General features: G+C 36.6%; 1 protein-coding gene across 9 annotated transcripts in view; it reads left to right on the plus strand.

Annotated features, from left to right (window-relative positions):
• Positions 1-18,171, plus strand: part of ZNF267 (zinc finger protein 267) — a 43,458-nt gene extending 25,287 nt beyond the window's left edge. For 8 of the 9 annotated variants that reach the window (XM_077983336.1, XM_077983332.1, XM_077983331.1 and 5 more), the window contains one exon: positions 15,343-18,171. In XM_077983336.1, the coding sequence (XP_077839462.1) occupies positions 15,343-17,348 (2,006 nt within the window). In that variant the 3' untranslated portion in view covers positions 17,349-18,171. 9 annotated transcript variants of the gene reach the window in all.
• Positions 18,172-18,505: the final 334 nt, after the last annotated feature.

The raw sequence follows: 18,505 nt of genomic DNA on the forward strand, positions 1-18,505 counted from the left end.
GTCCAAAATCCAGTGGGGCAGTCAAATCTTAAAGCTCCCAAATGATCTCCTTTGACTGCATGTCTCACATCCAGGTCACGCTGATGCAAGAGGTGGGCTCCCATGGCCTTGGGCAGCTCTGCCCCTGTGGCTTTGCAGAGTATAGCCACCCTTCTGGCCACTTTCATGGGCTGGCATTGAGTGTCTACAGCTTTTTCAGGTGTCCAGTGAAAGCTGTCAGTGCATCTAGCATTCTGGGGTCCGGAGGACAGTGGCCCTCTTCTCACAGCTCCACTAGGCTGTGCCCAAGTAGGGACTCTGTGTGGGGGCTCCAACCCCACATTTCCCTTCTGCACTGCCCTAGCAGAAGTCCTCCCTGAGGGCCCTGCCCTTGCAGCAGACTTCTGCTTGGGCATCCAGGCGTTTCTATACATCCTCTGAAATCTGGACGGGGGTTCCCAAACCCCAGTCCTTGATTTCTGTACACTCACAGGCTCAACACCACGTGGAAGCTGCCAAGGCTTGGGGCTTGCACCCTCTGAAGCTACAGCCTGAGCTCTGTGTTGGCCCCTTTCAGCCACTGCTGGAGCGGCTGGGACCAGGGCACCAAGTCCCTAGGCTGCACACAGCATAGGGACCCTGGGCCTGGCCCAGGAAACCACTTTTTCCTTCTAGGCCTCTGGGCCTGTGATGGGAGGGGCTGCCGTGAAGACCTCTGACATGCCCTGGAGACATTTTCCGTATCATCTTGGTGATTAACATTCGGCTCCTCGTTGCTTATGGAAATATCTGCAGCTGGCTTGAATTTCTTCTCAGAAAATGGAATTTTCTTTTCTATTGCATTGTTAGGCTGCAAATTTTCTGAACTTTTATGGTCTGCTTCTCTTATAAAACTGAATACCTTTAGCAGCACCCAAGTCACCTAGGTTACAGAGCTGCTTTAAGATTCACAATGAGACTAATGTTAGCAGGTATGCCTTTGTGGGCACAGATGTGTGTGCCTTCAGGGAGGTCTCAGGTTGATCATAACTGTTCCTGAACTGTGGTTGCATGCAGCTGGAACCAGATTACAGTGCCACTTCAGGTCCACATTCAGATCATTGCTGATGGTCCTATATATAGAACCACAGACAGATATTTTTCCTTGAGAATCTCTGTGTAGGCAGGACATTTTTTCCAGACCATTGGTGAGAGGTGAAGAAGGTGAGTTTTGCCTGATTCATGTGTCACAGACAGGATCAAATTCTGCATGTATGTCACCTAAGACTTAGGTGGGTATAAGTTGTCCTTGGTTCTTGGCAGATGGTGACAGTGACAGGGCAAAGGCCAAGTGGGTTATAGCTAAGTCTACAGTGGGATGTGGCAAGTTTTGTTCTGTAGCCAGGACCATGATCAGCAAGCCTACCACTTGGCCAAGGGCAGTGTCTAAGGTTGACCAGCAAGGTCACATTTTTCAAGAGTAGTGATTCTCTCTTCCATGTCTTCCTTTTGGGCCATGGCTTTATGGACATCTTCTAGCAATTTGGGGTTCATTTCTTCAGATTTGATGAAATATTTTCTAGATTTGATGAAAATCTTTTCAGATCCTCTTCCAGCTCTGTCACATGACTGGAAAGGGCAGCCAGGTGTTCTTTCATTTGGCTCTGCTCCCTTGACTGTTTATGATTTCTTGGACCTCAATTACTTCAGCAAGGTCTTCCTCATAGCTTAAAGAACCATCATAAGATCTCTTTCCATTCTGTTTGGTGTATTTTCTTGTTCATGGTTTATGTTTAGCACTCCACCTGTTAGTGTTTTTTTTTTTCTGACTATTCTGTTCTTTAAGAATCATTAGCTCTTTGTGACACCTAATTCTTCTAACAAACTACATCTCTCAAGTGCTACTCATAATCGTTCTCTCATCTTTTCATCCAGAGCTTTGTGCTGTTCAGATAATGACTTCAGTGCTTTCAGCACTTCAGCTTCACTGGACATGCCTGCTTGAGACTGCACTTTGTTTCTTCACCACTGTCATCCTAAGATACCGCTCATGTTTGGAGACAGGGCATTCCAAATGCTCTAATAGCACCCTGGTGGTGTTCCTTTCTGCTTTCATTTTTCAGCAGTTTCTTCTTTCCTTTCAAGGAGCTGTTCCCTGCCTACATTGACTTCTTTAGTAAGTGCCGTGAACTCCTGTGGAGGTGGAGTGGTGAGCTGTCTCTGCAAGGAATCTCTTTCATGACCAACCTTTTGTAATTTCCCCTGCATTGGTGCCAGCATTTCTGGAATCTCTCTCAGTGTGTCAAGAAGACAGCCTCTTTCTTCTAGCATGGAGACCATCAACTGTTCAAAATATGAATCTGCATCTGGCTGTGAAGGGGAGCTGGACCCATGGCTCCCACTTCCTCCCAGGGGGCCTTCTGTTTGCTGATGGACGGCATCACCTCTCATATCATCTTGCTTGCCATGGGAGCGGGCGAGGAGGCTCTGCAGTGTCTAGCAGGTGGGTGCGAGCTCTGGGTGAGTTCGGGAGCTGATGAAGGCAGCCTGCGGCCAGACATTGGTAGACAAAGTATTTGCTTTTCTACATATGGCTTATTTCACTTAACGTGAGATTCTCCAAGTCCATCCATGTTGTTTCAAATGACAGGATTTTATTATTTTTTAATGGCTGAAAAGTATTTAATAATATGTATGTACAGTGCAGTTTCATTATCCATTTATCTGTTGCTGTACACTTGAATTGGTTTTATATCCTGGCTATTATAAATAGTGCTGCAGTAAACATGGGAATGCAGATATCTTTGTCAAACTTGATATTCTTTCTTTGGGGATGTATACCCAGTAGTGGAATTGCTAGATTGTATGGTACCTCTATGTTTGATTTTTTGAGGAATCTTCATATGATTTTCTGTAGTGCCTATACTAATTTATAATTCCACCAGCAGTGTTTATGCATTCCTTTTCTTCACCTCCTCACCAATACATTTTTGTTAATATGTTTTTTCTTTTTGATTATATCTATTGTAACTGGAGTGAGGGGGTCCCATTTGGCTTGGATTTGTGTTTCCTGTGTGATCAATGATTTTGAGCATTTTTTATGTACCTGTTGGCCATTTGTATTTCTTCTTTTGAGAATGTCTAGTAAGGTCTTCCTCACATTTTAAAATTCGGTTATATGTTTGTATTATCTTGAAATTTTAAAGCTTCTTACATGATCTAGATATTAACACGTTTTCATATGTGTAGTTTGCAAATATTTTCTCATATTGTTTAGGTTGTCTTTTCACTCTGTTAGTATTTTCGTTTTGTATTTAAACTCTTTTTGGTTGGATGTAATTATATTTGTTTTTTCTTTTGCTATCTGTGCTTTTGAAGTCTTTATTTTTAAGAGACATGGTCTCACTCTGTCACCCAGGTTAGAGTGAAGTAGCATGATCATAGCTTACTGCAGGCTTGATTTCCTGGGCTCAAGTGATCCTCCTGTCTCATCCACTTGAGTAGGTTGACTATAGACATGTGCCACCACACCCAGCTAATCTAAAACATTTTTTTTTGTAGGAACAGGATCTCACTATGTGGCCCAGGATGCCCTCAAACTCCTGACCTCAAATGATTCTCCCACCTTGGCGTTCCAAAGTATTGGGATTACAGACATGAGCCACTGCAACTGGCCATGCTTTTGAAGTCTTATTTGAAAAATATTGTCCAAGTCTGTTGTAAAGCATTTGCCCTATGTTTTTATCTAATAGTTTCATAGTTTGGGCCGATTACATTTAATTCTTTAATCCAGTTTGAGTTGATTTTTTGGTATATGGTGAGTGGTAGGGGTATAGTCTGATTTTTCTGCATATGGATATTCAATTTTTCCTGCATCATTTATTGAGGAAACTGTCTTTTCCCCAAAGTGTATTCTTGGCACCTTTGAAAATCAGTTTGCTTTAGATGCATTAATGCATTTTTTGGCTCAGCAGGCATATTGGTCTGTATGTCTGTTTTGGTGCCAGTACAATACTGTTTAGCTTACTATAGCTTTGTCATAAATTTTGACGTAAGGTATTGTATTGTCTGCAGATGTATTCTTTTTGCTTAGGATTGTTTTGGCTATTCAGGGTCCCTTTGTAGTTCCACATACATTTAGAATTTTTTTTTTCTGTTTCTATGAAGAATGCTGGTGACTTTTTGATCAGAGTTGCATTAAATCCATAGATCATTTGGGATAGTATGGCCATTTTAATTATATCTTTTCAATCTATGAACACAAGGTATCTTTTCATTTATTCACATGTATTTTATTTTTTCTTCCATGCTTTGTAGTTTTAGTGTAGGAATATTTCATCTTCTTAGTTAAGTTCATTGCTAGGTATCTTAATTTTAGTACTTAGTAGATGTCTTTTACATCTAAATTGGAAACAAGGAAGTTAAATGGTTCCTGTTGGAGACAAAACCTGAACACAACATCAAAGACCAAAAAGAAAAAACCAGAAACAAAACTGTTAGGACTAAATAAATTCATTAAAGTTGCAGGATATGAAATTTCATAATTCCATTCACAATAGCTACAAAAAGGAAGTCAGTTCATTTAAAGTTCATGTTTGTATATGGTACAAAGTGAGGTCAAACTTTATTCTTTCCCTTGCAAATTTCTAGTATTTCTAACATTCTTTGGTGAGGAGACTGTTCTTTCCTCATTGTGTGTTCTTAGAACCCTTGTTGAAGGTAAATTTACTATATACATGAGGATTTATGGGCTCTCTAATCTTTACATCATCTATAATACTTGTCTGTCTTTATTCAAGTACCACACTGTTTTGATTACTATAGCTTTGTAATGTGTTTTAAAATCAGAAAGTAGATGTCTCTTTTTTCCCCCCGAGATTGTTTGACTATTTCTGATTTCTTGAAATTCTATAGATATTTTGAATATTTTAATACTTCTGCAAAGAGATGGATTGGTATTTTGATAGAGAGTACATTGAATCTGTAAATCACCTTGGATAGTATTGACATCTTAGGAATATTGAGTCTTCAAATTCTTAAACAAGAATGTGTTTGAGACTTTGTTTAATTTCTACATATTTGTAGACTTGCCAGTTTTCTTTTCATTTTTAACTTCAAGCTTTATTCTGTTGTAGTCAAAAATAATACTTTGTGTGATTTCCATCTGTTTAAATTTGTTAAGACATTTATGGCTTAAAAAGTTGTCTATCTGGAATAATGTACCATATGTGATTAAAGATATTGTGTATTATGCTGTTGTTGGGTGAAAAGTTATGTATATGTGTTAAGTCTAATTGTCTTTAGTGTTCAAGTTGTCTGTTTCCTTATTGATCTTCTTTCTGTTTTTGGTTTTCATTTTTGCAGTACTGAAAGTGGAGTATGGAAGTGTTCTACTATTATTGTGCTGTTAGCTACTTGCTTCAATTCTGTGAAAGGTCACAATGTTTATATAGGAGCTGTGACATTAGGTGCATATATGCTAAAGCTTGTTACAGCTTTCTGGTCAGTGGACACTATTATTATTATATAATGCCCTTTGTTGTATTTTGTGACAGTTTTTGATGTAATGTGTATTTTGTCTGATAGTATTTTACTTTGCGTTTAATTTCTTTTTTCCATGCTTTCATGTTCAGCCCATGTGTGTTTTTATATCTAAAGTGGGTCTTCTATTGAAAGCATAGAGTTGGATCTTGTTTATTGAATTTCAGCCAAATTTTGTCTTGTGAGTGATTTAATTTTTTTTATATACAAAGTAATTACTGAAGGGGAATGACATTGCTTTTTGTTTGTTTTTTTGTTTTAGATCTTGTAGCTTTTTTGTTCCTGTTTTCCTCTTGCTGTCTTCCTTGGTGTTTTATTGATTTTTTTTATAGTGGCATATTTTGATTCCTTTCTCATTTCTTTTTGTGTATCTACTATAGGTATTTTTGTGGTTACCATAGATATTACACAAAACATCTTAAAATTATTAACAATTTGTATTAACCTGATAACTTTAGTAGCATACAAAAATCCTGCCTCTTTATGTTCCCTTATTGTATTTCGTTGAGGTCACAAATTATATCCTTTTGTATTGTGGATCCATTAACAGAGATTTACAGTTATTTTTAAGTGTTGTCTTTTCACACATATAGGCTCAAAATAAAGGGATGGTGGAAGATCTACCAAGCAAATGGAAAGCAAAAAAAAGCAGGGGTTGCAATCCTGGTCTCTGATAAAACAGACTTTAAACCAACAAAGGTCAAAAGAGACAAAGAAGGCCATTACATAATGGTAAAGGGATCAATTCAACAAGAATAGCTAACTATCCTAAATATATATGCACCTAATATAGTAGCACCCAGATTCAAAAAGCAAATTCTTAGAGACCCACAAAGAGACTTAGACTCCCACACAATAATAATGGGAGACTTTAACACCCCACTGTCAATATTAGATCAACGAGACAGAAAATTAAGGATATTTAGGACCTGAACTCAGCTCTGCACCAAGCGGACCTAATCTGAAGATGGCTATCTTCAGAACTCTCCAACCCAAATCAACAGAATATACATTCTTCTCAGCACCACACTGCACTTATTCTAAAGTTGACCACATAATTGGAAGTAAAACACTCTTCAGCAAATGTAAAAGAACAGAAATCACAACAAACTGTCTCTCAGACTACAGTGCAATCAAATTAGCACTCAGGATTAAGAATCTCAAAACTGCACAACTACATGGAAACTGAACAACCTGCTCCTGAATGACTACTGGGTAAATAACCAAATGAAGGCAGAAATAAAGATGTTAGAACAAATACACAACATACCAGAATCTCTGGGACACATTTAAAGCAGTGTGTAGGTGGAAATGTATAGCACTGAGTGCCCACAAGAGAAAGCAGGGGAGATCTAAAGTTGACACCCTAATATCACAATTTAAAAACCCAGAGAAGCAAGAGGAAAAAATCTTAAAATTACACAGTGAAAGTAAATTGTGAGAGATATGCCTAACTGTGGTGTTTAGGAAGAGGAAGTCTACATACCTGTATGTATTTCAAAGTTAACAGGCTCTCGAATGCCTAGTTATTGGTTATACAGATTGCATAATGCCACTCAATATTTTTATTTAAAATACTTTATAAGCATATTAATTTAAAATGATGAGTGTATTTTCTAATAATCTAGATTGTAATACAAAACAAAAATGAATCAAAAAGTAAATTGCAATTAGGACTTCTAAATTATCTTTTTAGAAATTAATCTACCTGCCAATTGCATTTTAATTGGGCCCTAGGTGTCATCCATATGTGTGTGTGTGTGTGTGTATATGTATATGTATATATGTATATGTGTATATGTATATGTATATGTTTATATGTATATGTATATATGTATATGTTTATATGTATATGTATATTTGTATATGTTTATATATGTGTATATATATAAACTGTGTAGGTATGTAGTGTTTTCATTTCCACAAGATACTGAAAATTTTGTGTCATCTTTGTGTCCTATATTTCCATGTAATTAATAATACAGAATTGTATCAGGTAAATTTAAAAAATATTAAAAAGAGAGCCATACAAACAGTCACACACACAAGAAAGTGTTTGTCTTTTCAAATGTATAGCAGAATTAAAAGTATTCTATATACTATTATTACAATAATACCAAATACTTTGTGTATATTATTACCTTAACCAGAAAACTTTATATTGTTACATGATTTTTTGTTCCTCCCTACCATCATTTTATTTTTCAATGTAAAGAACTGACTCCTTTAGCATTTCTTGTATGACAGGTCTAATGGATATAAATTCATTTAGCTTTTATTAAGAATTTTTTATTTCTTTTCTTTTTTTTTTAAGCGGAGTCTTGCTCTGCTGCCCAGGCTGGAGTGCAGTGGTGCGATCTTGGCTCACTGCAAGCTGCGCCTCCCAGGTTCACGCCATTCTCCTGCCTCAGCCTCCCGAGTAGCTGGGACTAGAGGCACCTGCCACCACTCCTGGCTATTTTTTTATAATTTTAGTAGAGACGGGGTTTCACTGCGTTAGCCGGGATGGTCTCGATCTCCTGACCTCGTGGTCCGCCCGTTTTGGCCTCCCAAAGTGCTGGGATTACAGGCGTGAGTCACTGCGCCTGGCCCCAAGAATTCTTTATTTCTAATTCATTTTTAAAGTATAGTTTGGGCAGATGTAGTGTTCATAGTAGGTAGTTGTCAATTTTTCATCACTTTCAATATATCATCCTGCCATCTTCTGGCTTGTGAGATTTTTTGCTGAGACATCTGTTGATCATTTTATGAGTGGCCTTGTACCTGCCAAGTCATCTTTTTCTTTCTGACTTCAAGATTCTCTTTGTCACTTTTGAATTTCTGATTATAATGTCTCATGTGAGTCTCTTTGTGTTGCTTCCAGAGTTGGTTGAACTTTAAATTTTAGGCCATTTTCTCCATCAAGTTTGGAAAATTCTTAGTCATTATTATTTCAAATAAGTTTTCTGCTCTTTTTCAGTCTAGAATTCTCATGAGTATATTACCTACTTGATAGTATCCCATAGGTTTACTAGGCTGTGTTTTTCTTCTTTTTTTTGTCCTGTTTGGCTTCCTGACTCTAAAATTTCAAATGACCTGTTATCAAGCATGCTGGGGATTTTTTGCCTGTTACATCAGGTCTGCAGTAGACCTCATCTAGTGAATCTTTAAATTTAGTTTTTATTTTTTACCTCCACACTTTGTGTTTTTATAGTTTTAATCTCTTTGTTCATTTTCATCATCCATTTTCTCTTTTAGTTTAGTTGTGTTCTCCTTTAGTTGATGGAACATTTTTAATACAGATATTTTAGCCAGTTTTGTGGCTCATGCCTGTAATCCCAACTACTTTGGAGGTTGAAGTCGGAGGATCGTTTGAGGCCAGGAGTTTGAGACCTGCCTGAGCAATATTGTGAGACCCCGTGTCTATAAAAAATAATAAGTACACTAGGTGTGATGGTGCATGCCTGTAGTTTTAGGTACTCAGGAAGCTGAGGCAGGAGAATCAGTTAACTTCAGAAATTTATGCCTGCAGTGAGCTGTGATTGTGCCACTGCTCCCTAGTCTGGGTGTTTTTTGAGAAATGTCCCTTCAAATCTTTTGCCCATTTTTGATTGGATTATTAGATAGTTTCTTATAGAGTTGTTTGAGCTCCTTAAATATTCTGGTTATTGATTCTTTGTCAGATGGGTAGTTTGTGAATATTTTCTTCCATTCTGTGGGTTGTTTCTTCACTTTATTGATTATTTCCTTTGCTGTCCAGGTGCTTTTTAACTTGACATGATCCCATATATCCATTTTTGCTTTGGTTCCCTGTGCTTTAGTACATTACTTAAGAAATTTTTACACAAACCAGTGTCCTGGAGAGTTTCCCCAATGTTTTCTTGTAGTAGTTTCATAGTTTGAAGTCTTAAAGTCCTTAATCCATTCTGATTTGATTTTTGTATATAGTGAGAGATAGGGGTCTAGTTTCTGTTTTTAATGAATAGCTTGTCTTCATGTATATGGATATCCAGGTTTTTTAGCACCAGTTATTGAAAAAAACTGTCCTTTCTCTAGCGTATGTTCTTAACATCTTTGTTAAAAACGAGTCCACTCAAGGTGTCTGGAGTTGTTTTTGGGTTCTCTATTCTGTTGCATTGGTCTGTGTGTCTGTTTTTATGCCAGTACCATGCCATTTTGATTACTACAGCTCTTGAGTGTAATGTGAAGTCAGGTAATGTGACTCCTTAAGTTTTGTTCTTTTAGCTTAGGATAGCTTTGCTATTCTGTGTCTTTTGTGGTTCCATATATATTTTAGGATTGTTTTTTCTATTTCTGTGAAGAATGTCATTAGTATTTTGATAGGGATTGTATTGAATCTGTAGATTGTTTTGAGTAGTATGGATATTTTAACAATATTGATTCTTCCAATCCATTGACATGGGATATTTTTTGTGTGTGTGTGTCTTCTTCTGTACTTTTCTTTTCTTTCTTTCTTTCTTTTCTTTTTTTTTTTTTTTTTTGAGATGGTATTTTCCTCTTGTCGCCCAGCCTGGAGTGCAGTGGCGTGATCTCGGCTCACTGCAACCTCTGCCTCCTGGGTTCAAGCCATTCTCCTGCCGTAGCCTCCCAGGTAGCTGGGACTCCAGGCATGCACCACCGGGCCTGGCTAATTTTTTGTATTTTTAGTCGAGATGGGGTTTCACCATGTTGGCTATGCTGGTCTCAAACGCCTGACCTCAAGTGATCTGCCCACCTCGGCCTCCCAAGGTGCTGGGATTACAGGCATAAGCCACTGTACCCGGCCATCCTCTTCAATTTCTTTCATTCATGTTTTATAGTTTTCATTGTACAGATCTTTCACTTCTTTGGTTAAGTTTATGTGTAGGTATTTACTTTTATTTGTGGCTACTGTAAATTGAATTACTTTCTAATCTGTTTTTTCAGATTCTCTGTTGGCATATAGAAATGCTTGATGTTTGTATGTTCATTTTATATTCTGCAACTTTATCAGTTCTTATCGTTTTTTGTTGGAGTCTTTAGATTTTTCTAAATGTGTAAGAGTATACCACCTGCAAACAAGGATAATTTGATGACTTCCTTTCAATTTGGATGCCATTTAGGTTTTTTCTCTTGTTTTACTGCTGCTGTAGCTAGCACTCCCAGTACTATGTTGAATAACAGTGGTGAAAGTGGGCATCCTTGTTATGTTCCAAATCTTAGAGAAAAGTCTTTCAGATTTTTTCCCTCCATTCAGGATGATACTAGCTGTGGATCTGTCATATATGGTTTTTATTATTTTGAGGCATGTTCTTTCTATACCCAGCTTTTTGAGGGTTTTTATTATCAAAGGGTGTTAAATTTTATTAAATGCTTTTTTCAGCAGCAGCTGAAATGATCATATGATTTCATCCTTCATTCTGTCGATATGATGTATCATATTGATTGATTGCATATGATGACTCATTCTTGCATACCTGGGATAAATCCCACTTTGTCATAATGAACAATCTTTTAATGTGTTGTTGAGTTCTGTTTGCTAATATTTTGTTATTTTTACATGAATAACATGTAAAATAGATATTGGCCTACAGTTTTCATCTTTTGATGTATCTTTTTCTGATTTGGGTATTATGGTAATACTTCAAAGAATGAGTTTGGAAGTATTCCTTCCTCCTCTGTTTTGGAAGTTTTTGAGTAGGGCTGGTATTAGATCTTTAAATGTTTGGTAGAATTTAGTGATGAAGCCATCAGGTCCTGGGCTTTTCTTTACTGGGAGACTATTATGGATTTGAACTTGTTACTTCTTATTGGTCTGTTCATGTTGTGGATTTCTTCCTTGTTTAATCTTGGTAGGTTGTATATATCTGGGAACGTATCCATTTTTGCTAGATTTTCCAATTAGTTGGCATACAGTTGTTAATAATAGCCACTAATAATCTTTTGAATTTCTGCAGTATCAGTTATAATGTCTCCTTTTTCATCTCTGATTTTATGTGGGTCTTTGTTTTTCTTAGTCAAGGTAAAGGTTTGTAACTTTTATTTATCTGCTTAAAAAAATAACTTTTCATTTCATTGATTTTTTTGCATTTTTTATTTCAATTTTATTTATTTCTGCTGTGATCTTTATTATAATTTTTGTTTTGTTTTGCCATTTTTTAGTTCTTTAAGATGCAACATTAGGTTATTTGATTTTTTTGTTTTTTGATGTAAGTACATATATCTATACATTTCTCACTCAATACTGCTTTTGCTGTATCCCATAGGTTTGGTATGTGTTTTTTCAGTATTTGTTTGAAGAAATTTTTCAGTTTCCTTCTTAATTTCTTTATTGATCCAATTTTCATTCAGAAGCATATTGTTTAATTTACATTTGTATGGTTTCCAAAATTTTTGTTACTGATTTCTAGTTATATTCCATTGTGGGCAGAGATGTTTGATATTATCTCACTTTTCTGAATGTTTTAAGACTTGTTTTGTAACTTAAAATGTTGTGTATCTGAAAATTATGTGCTGAGAAGAATGTGTGTTCTGTAGCCATTAGATAAAATGTTCTGCAAATATTTATTAGGTATATTTGGTTTATAGTATAGATTAAGTCTGATGTTTCTTTTATGATTTTCTGTCTGTAAGATGTGTACAATGCTGAAAGTGGTGTGTTAAAGTCTCAATTATTGTATTGGGGCCTTTCTCTTTAATAGACTTTGCTTTATGTGTCTCAGTGCTTTAGTGTAGGGTACATGGATATTTAAGATTGTTATATTCTCTGGCTGAATTGATCCCTTTATCATAAAATGACCTTTGTTCTGTCTTCACAGATTTTGTCTTGAAATACATTTTATCTGATATAAGTATAGCTACTTTAGTTCTTTTTTTTGGTTTCATCGGCATGGAACATTTTTCCATTCCTTTATTTTTCAGTCTATGTGTATCTTTATAGATGAAGTGTATTTCTCGTAGGCAGCAGATCACTGGGTCTTCCTTTTTCTTTTTTTCACCCATTCTGTGTTATTTAATTGGAGTTTTAGTGCATTTCCTTTCAGTGTTATTATTGATAAGTATGTGTTTACTCATGCCATTTCGTTATTTGTTTTCTGGTTGTTTTTGTATCTTCTCTTTATTTTGTCCTTCCTTCCTCTCTTCATTTAGTGAACATGATTTTTCTTGGTGGTATGATTTAATTTCTTGCTTTTTGGTTTCTGTATCTGTTGTATGTTTTTTTTATTTGAGGTTACCATGAGACTTACAAATACTATCTTATAACCTATTTTTTTAGCTGTTGACAGCTTCACACTGATTGCCTCAATGAACAAATAAGCAACAAGAAAACTAGTAAAAACTCTACCCTTTAACTTTGTTTCCCCATTTTTAAACTTATTGTTGGTTCTCCTTATGTCTTACTGTACTATCTATGTCTTGAAACCTTGTTCTAGTTGTATTGAGTCATCATTGAGTATTTCTACTTGAGTATTTTACACACCACAATTACCATATTATAATTATAATATTCAGTTTTTCTCTGTGCTGTTACCAGTGAGTTCTGTACCTTCAGATGACTTCTTATTGTTAATTAACATTCTCTTCTTACAGATGGAAGAGAATGCCCCTTAGAATTACTTGTAAGACAGGTCTGGTTTTAATGAAACCTCTCAGTGTTTGTCTGGGAAGGTCATTTTTTTCTCCTTCATGGTTAGGAAATATTTTCACGTGATACACTATTCTAGCATAAAAGTTTTGCTCCTTCAGCACTTTAAATATGTCTTGCTACTCTCTCCTGGCCTGTAAGGTTTCCACTGAAAATCTGCTGTCAGACATACTGGAGTTTCATTGTATGCTGTTTCTTTTTTCTTGGTGCTTTTAGGATCCTTTATTCTTAATTTTTGGAAGTTTGATTATTAAATGTCTTGACGAAATCATCTTTGGGTTCAATCTACTTTGTGTTCTGTAACCTGATTGTACTTGGATATTGATATCTTTATAGATTAGGGAAGTTCTCTGATCGTATTCCTTGAGTAAACTTTCTACCCCTTTCTCTTTCTCTCTTTAAGGCTAATAACTCTTAGCTTTACCCTTCTCAGGCTGTTTTCTAAATCATGTAGGCATGCTTCATTCTTTTTTGTCTTCTCTACATATTCTCAAATTGCCTATGTTCAAGCTCAATAATTTTTCTTCTGCCTTATCAATTTTGCTATTAAGAGACTCTGATGCATTCTTCAGTATGCCAATTGCATTTTTTAACTTCAATTTCTGCTTGATCCCTTTTAATCATTTCAATCTTTTTGTTCAATTTACCTGCTAGAATCTGAATTCCTTCTCTATTTTATCTTGAATTTATTTCCTCAACACAACTGTTTTGAATTATCTGTCTGAAAAGTTACTTACTTTGTTTCTCCAGGATTGGTCTCTTGTGCCTTATTCAGTTTGTTAGGCCATATTTTACTGGATGGTCTTAATGTGTAGATGTTCATCTGTGTCTGGGCATTGAAGAGTTAGGCATTTATTGTAGCCTTCACAGTTTGGGTTTTATGTCCACCCTTGTTGGGAAGGCTTTCCAGAATTTGAAAGTACTTGGATCTCAAACTCAATATTGTTCTTCTTGCAGACTCATAGAGGTACCATGTTGTTGGTCTTGGTTAAAATCGGTGAATTATCTGAATTACCAAGCACAGAGACTCTTGTTCTGTTCCCTTAGTTTCTTCCAGACAAATGGAATTTCTTTCTCTATGCTGAGCTACCTGGAGCTGGGGTGGGATGACACAAGCTTCCCTCTTACCCCCACCACTGGGACTGTGCTAATTTAGACCTGAAGTGAGCACAGCACTGGGTCTCACCCAAGGCCCAGTGTAATTACTGCCTGGCTACTACCTAAGTTTACTCAAGACCTTAGGCCTCTACAATCAGCAGGTGGTAACCAGCCAGGTATGTGTCTCCTCAGGGCAGTGAGTTCTTTTGGCCCCAGGTAGGTCCAGAGATATTGTGTGGGAGCCAGGTACTGAAGTCAGAAGCCTTGTTTATCTCGTGTTCTATTCTACTGCAGCTAAGCTGGCATTCAAATCACAAGACAACATCCTTCCCTCTCCTCCCTCCCCTTTCTGCAGGCAGAGGAGCCTCATATTGTGTCTGCCACCACCACCAGCTCACAGGGGTTTTCACTGGGCTATCACTGATGTTTACTCAACACCCAAGCACTCTTCAGTTAGCTTGTGATGACTGCTTCCACATCTGGGACTTACTCTTTGGTGCAGGGCAGGTCCAGAAATGTTGACTAAGAGACCCTAAGAGTATGCTTGGTGCTCTACCCCATTGTGGCCAAGCTGGTACCTCAGGTGCAAGACAGAATCCCATTTACTTTTTCCTCTGCTTTGCTCAAACAGAACATGTCTTTCACTATACCCATCATAGTGGGAGATGTTCTGGGTCACACCTGACGCCAGGACATCTCAGAGTCCAGTGTTCATGATGTGTTATTGGGGTACCACTGTTGGTTATTCAGAGACCAGCAGCTCCTAAGTCAGAAGGTGATGAATCCTGCCAGGTCTCTGCTGTGATAGGGCAGCACTGGGTTCATTGTAGTCCCCTAGTCACTGTGCTCTCCGTCTCCCAAATTAACAGATTTCTCCCCGCCATGCAGATGCTGCTGAGGGGCAAGGGCAGGTGGCACAAACACTCCCTTTTCTCCACTGTTGGTGTCTTAGTAGTTCACATGCCACTTTATTGTTGTAAAGTTATTGTAGTAAAGTTTGTATATCAATTGAGAAAACAGGGCCTCAGGTTTTTCACTCAACTGTTGTATTCTCAACTTAGCATAATTTTGTGTATTAGATTTGTAAAATATATGTATCTGAATCTAGTAATTGGAATTCTTAAAATTTTTATATCTTTCAGATGTGTTTTCGCATTATAACAAGGACCTGTTGACAGAGCAATGCACAGAAGCTTCATTCCAAAAAGTGGTATCAAGGAGACATGGGAACTGTCATCTTGAGAATTTACATTTAAGAAAAAGGTGGAAAAGGGAGGAGTGTGATGGGCACAATGGATGTTATGATGAAAAGACTTTTAAATATGATCAATTTGATGAGTCCTCTGTTGAAAGTTTGTTTCACCAACAAATACTTTCTTCTTGTGCCAAAAGCTATAACTTTGATCAATATAGGAAGGTCTTTACTCATTCATCATTGTTTAATCAACAAGAGGAAATAGATATTTGGGGAAAACATCACATACATGATAAAACTTCAGAGTTATTTAGGCAGGTCTCTACTCTAAGTAGGTACCGAGATGTTTTTATTGGAGAGAAAAATTATCATTGCAATAATTCTGAAAAAACCTTGAACCAAAGCTCAAGCCCTAAAAATCATCAGGAAAATTGCTTTCTAGAAAAACAATGCAAATGTAAAGAATTTGAGAAAGTCTTTCTTCAGAGTATGCATGGGCAAGAGAAGCAAGAACAGTCTTACAAATGTAATAAATGTGTAGAAGTTTGTGCCCAGTCATTAAAACATATTCAACATCAGACCATCCATATCAGAGAAAACTCATATAGATGTAATAAATATGATAAAGACCTTAGTCAGTCATCAAATCTTAGAAAGCAGATAATCCATAATGAAGAGAAACCATACAAATGTGAAAAATGTGGGGATAGCTTTAACCATAGTTTGCACCTTACTCAACATCAGATCATTCCTACCGAAGAGAAACCTTATAAATGGAAAGAATGTGGCAAAGTCTTTAACCTTAACTGTAGTTTATACCTTACCAAACAGCAGCAAATTGATACTGGAGAAAACCTTTACAAATGTAAAGCATGTAGCAAATCTTTTACTCGTTCCTCCAATCTTATTGTGCATCAGAGAATTCACACTGGAGAGAAACCATACAAATGTAAAGAATGTGGCAAAGCCTTTCGCTGTAGTTCATACCTTACTAAACATAAGCGAATTCATACTGGAGAGAAACCTTATAAATGTAAAGAATGTGGAAAAGCTTTTAACCGTAGTTCATGCCTTACTCAACATCAGACAACTCATACGGGAGAAAAACTTTACAAATGTAAAGTATGTAGCAAATCTTATGCTCGTTCTTCAAATCTTATTATGCATCAGAGAGTTCATACTGGAGAGAAGCCTTATAAATGTAAAGAATGTGGCAAAGTCTTTAGCCGTAGTTCTTGCCTTACTCAACATCGGAAAATTCATACTGGAGAGAATCTTTACAAATGTAAGGTATGTGCCAAACCTTTTACTTGTTTCTCAAATCTTATTGTGCATGAGAGAATTCATACTGGAGAGAAACCCTATAAATGTAAAGAATGCGGCAAAGCCTTTCCTTATAGTTCACACCTTATTCGACATCATCGAATTCATACTGGAGAAAAACCATATAAATGTAAAGCATGTAGCAAATCTTTTAGTGACTCCTCAGGTCTTACTGTGCATCGGCGAACTCATACTGGAGAGAAACCCTATACATGTAAAGAATGTGGCAAAGCCTTTAGTTATAGTTCAGATGTTATTCAGCATCAGAGAATTCATACTGGCCAGAGACCCTACAAATGTGAAGAATGTGGCAAAGCCTTCAACTATAGGTCATACCTCACTACACATCAGAGAAGTCATACTGGAGAGAGACCCTACAAATGTGAAGAATGTGGGAAAGCCTTCAACTCTAGGTCATACCTCACTACACATCGGAGAAGTCATACTGGAGAGAGACCCTACAAATGTGATGAATGTGGTAAAGCCTTCAGCTATAGGTCATACCTCACTACACATCGGAGAAGTCATAGTGGAGAGAGACCCTACAAATGCGAAGAATGTGGCAAAGCCTTTAACTCTAGGTCATACCTCATTACACATCAGAGAAGTCATACTAGAGAAAAACTTTGAAAATGTAAAACATGGAGCAGATTTTTACTTGTTATCCATGTCTTATTGTGCATCAGATAATTTATATGGGAGTGAAACCCTACAGATGCTAAGAATGTGGCATAACCTTTAACCATTTTTCAAGCTTTACACAACAGCAGAGAATATAAACTGAAAAAAATCGATACAAATATTAAAAATGTGGCAAATTATTTAAACTGTGCTCAACCCTTACTCAAGGTAACCCATACTAGAGAAACACTATAGATGTAAAAATGTGAAAAGCTTTATTCAAAATATCAAACTTATGAGTCACCTAGGGGTTCATAGAAAAAGAAAGTTTGTAGATGCAATAAATGTGAGGAAGTATTTAATAAAAAATGAAGTCTAAATGTGTCAGAATTTATGTGAGAAAGGACTAAAGCACAGACACTTTCAGCCTTTATACTAAATAAATTTATACAGAATCTAAAGGCAAAATAATTAGATAATTTATTTGCTTATATGTTTTAAAGTAGCAAGAACATTGATGTTTTGACAGGTATATTTCATAGATACTTCATTTGTATTTACAGTATTTGAGGTTTTTGAAGAGCAAATATTATTTATATAATTCAGCTTTCAAATCTGTTGCTGCTTTTCCTTAATCCATGGTGTTCATGTGAAAATATATGTTCTGTTTTTTTTTTCCTGCATCAGAGCAATGTGAGGTCCTTCTAAGTTAGGTGAAAATAATTAATATCAACATTTTTCATGGAAGTTTAATGCCAAATGTAAAACACGTGAGGAAAATTTTAAAAAATATGCTCTTTGTGTTTGAATAAAGTAGTAATGCATGTAAACATATACGTGTTTAGAGCATTTTTCTATATTAAAGTAAGAGGGATATTCTGGATTTTTGAAATTACTTCACCAATTCCTCCATAAGTTTAAAAAAAAAAAAAGAGAGAGACTTCATTTAAAGCAGAGGTCCCCAGTCCCAGGCTGTAAACCGGTTACTGGTCTGTGGCCAGTTAGAAACTCAGCTGCACAGCAGGACGTGAGTGGTGGGTGAGCAAGCATTACCACATGAGCTCTGCCACCTCTCAGCTGAGTGGTGGCATTAGATTTTCGTAAACCCTATTGTGAATTGTGCATGTGAGGGATCTAGATTGTGTGCTCCTTAGGAGACTCCAACT

Source organism: Macaca mulatta, chromosome 20, assembly GCF_049350105.2.
Source record: "Macaca mulatta isolate MMU2019108-1 chromosome 20, T2T-MMU8v2.0, whole genome shotgun sequence".
NCBI classification, from domain to species: domain Eukaryota; kingdom Metazoa; phylum Chordata; class Mammalia; order Primates; family Cercopithecidae; genus Macaca; species Macaca mulatta.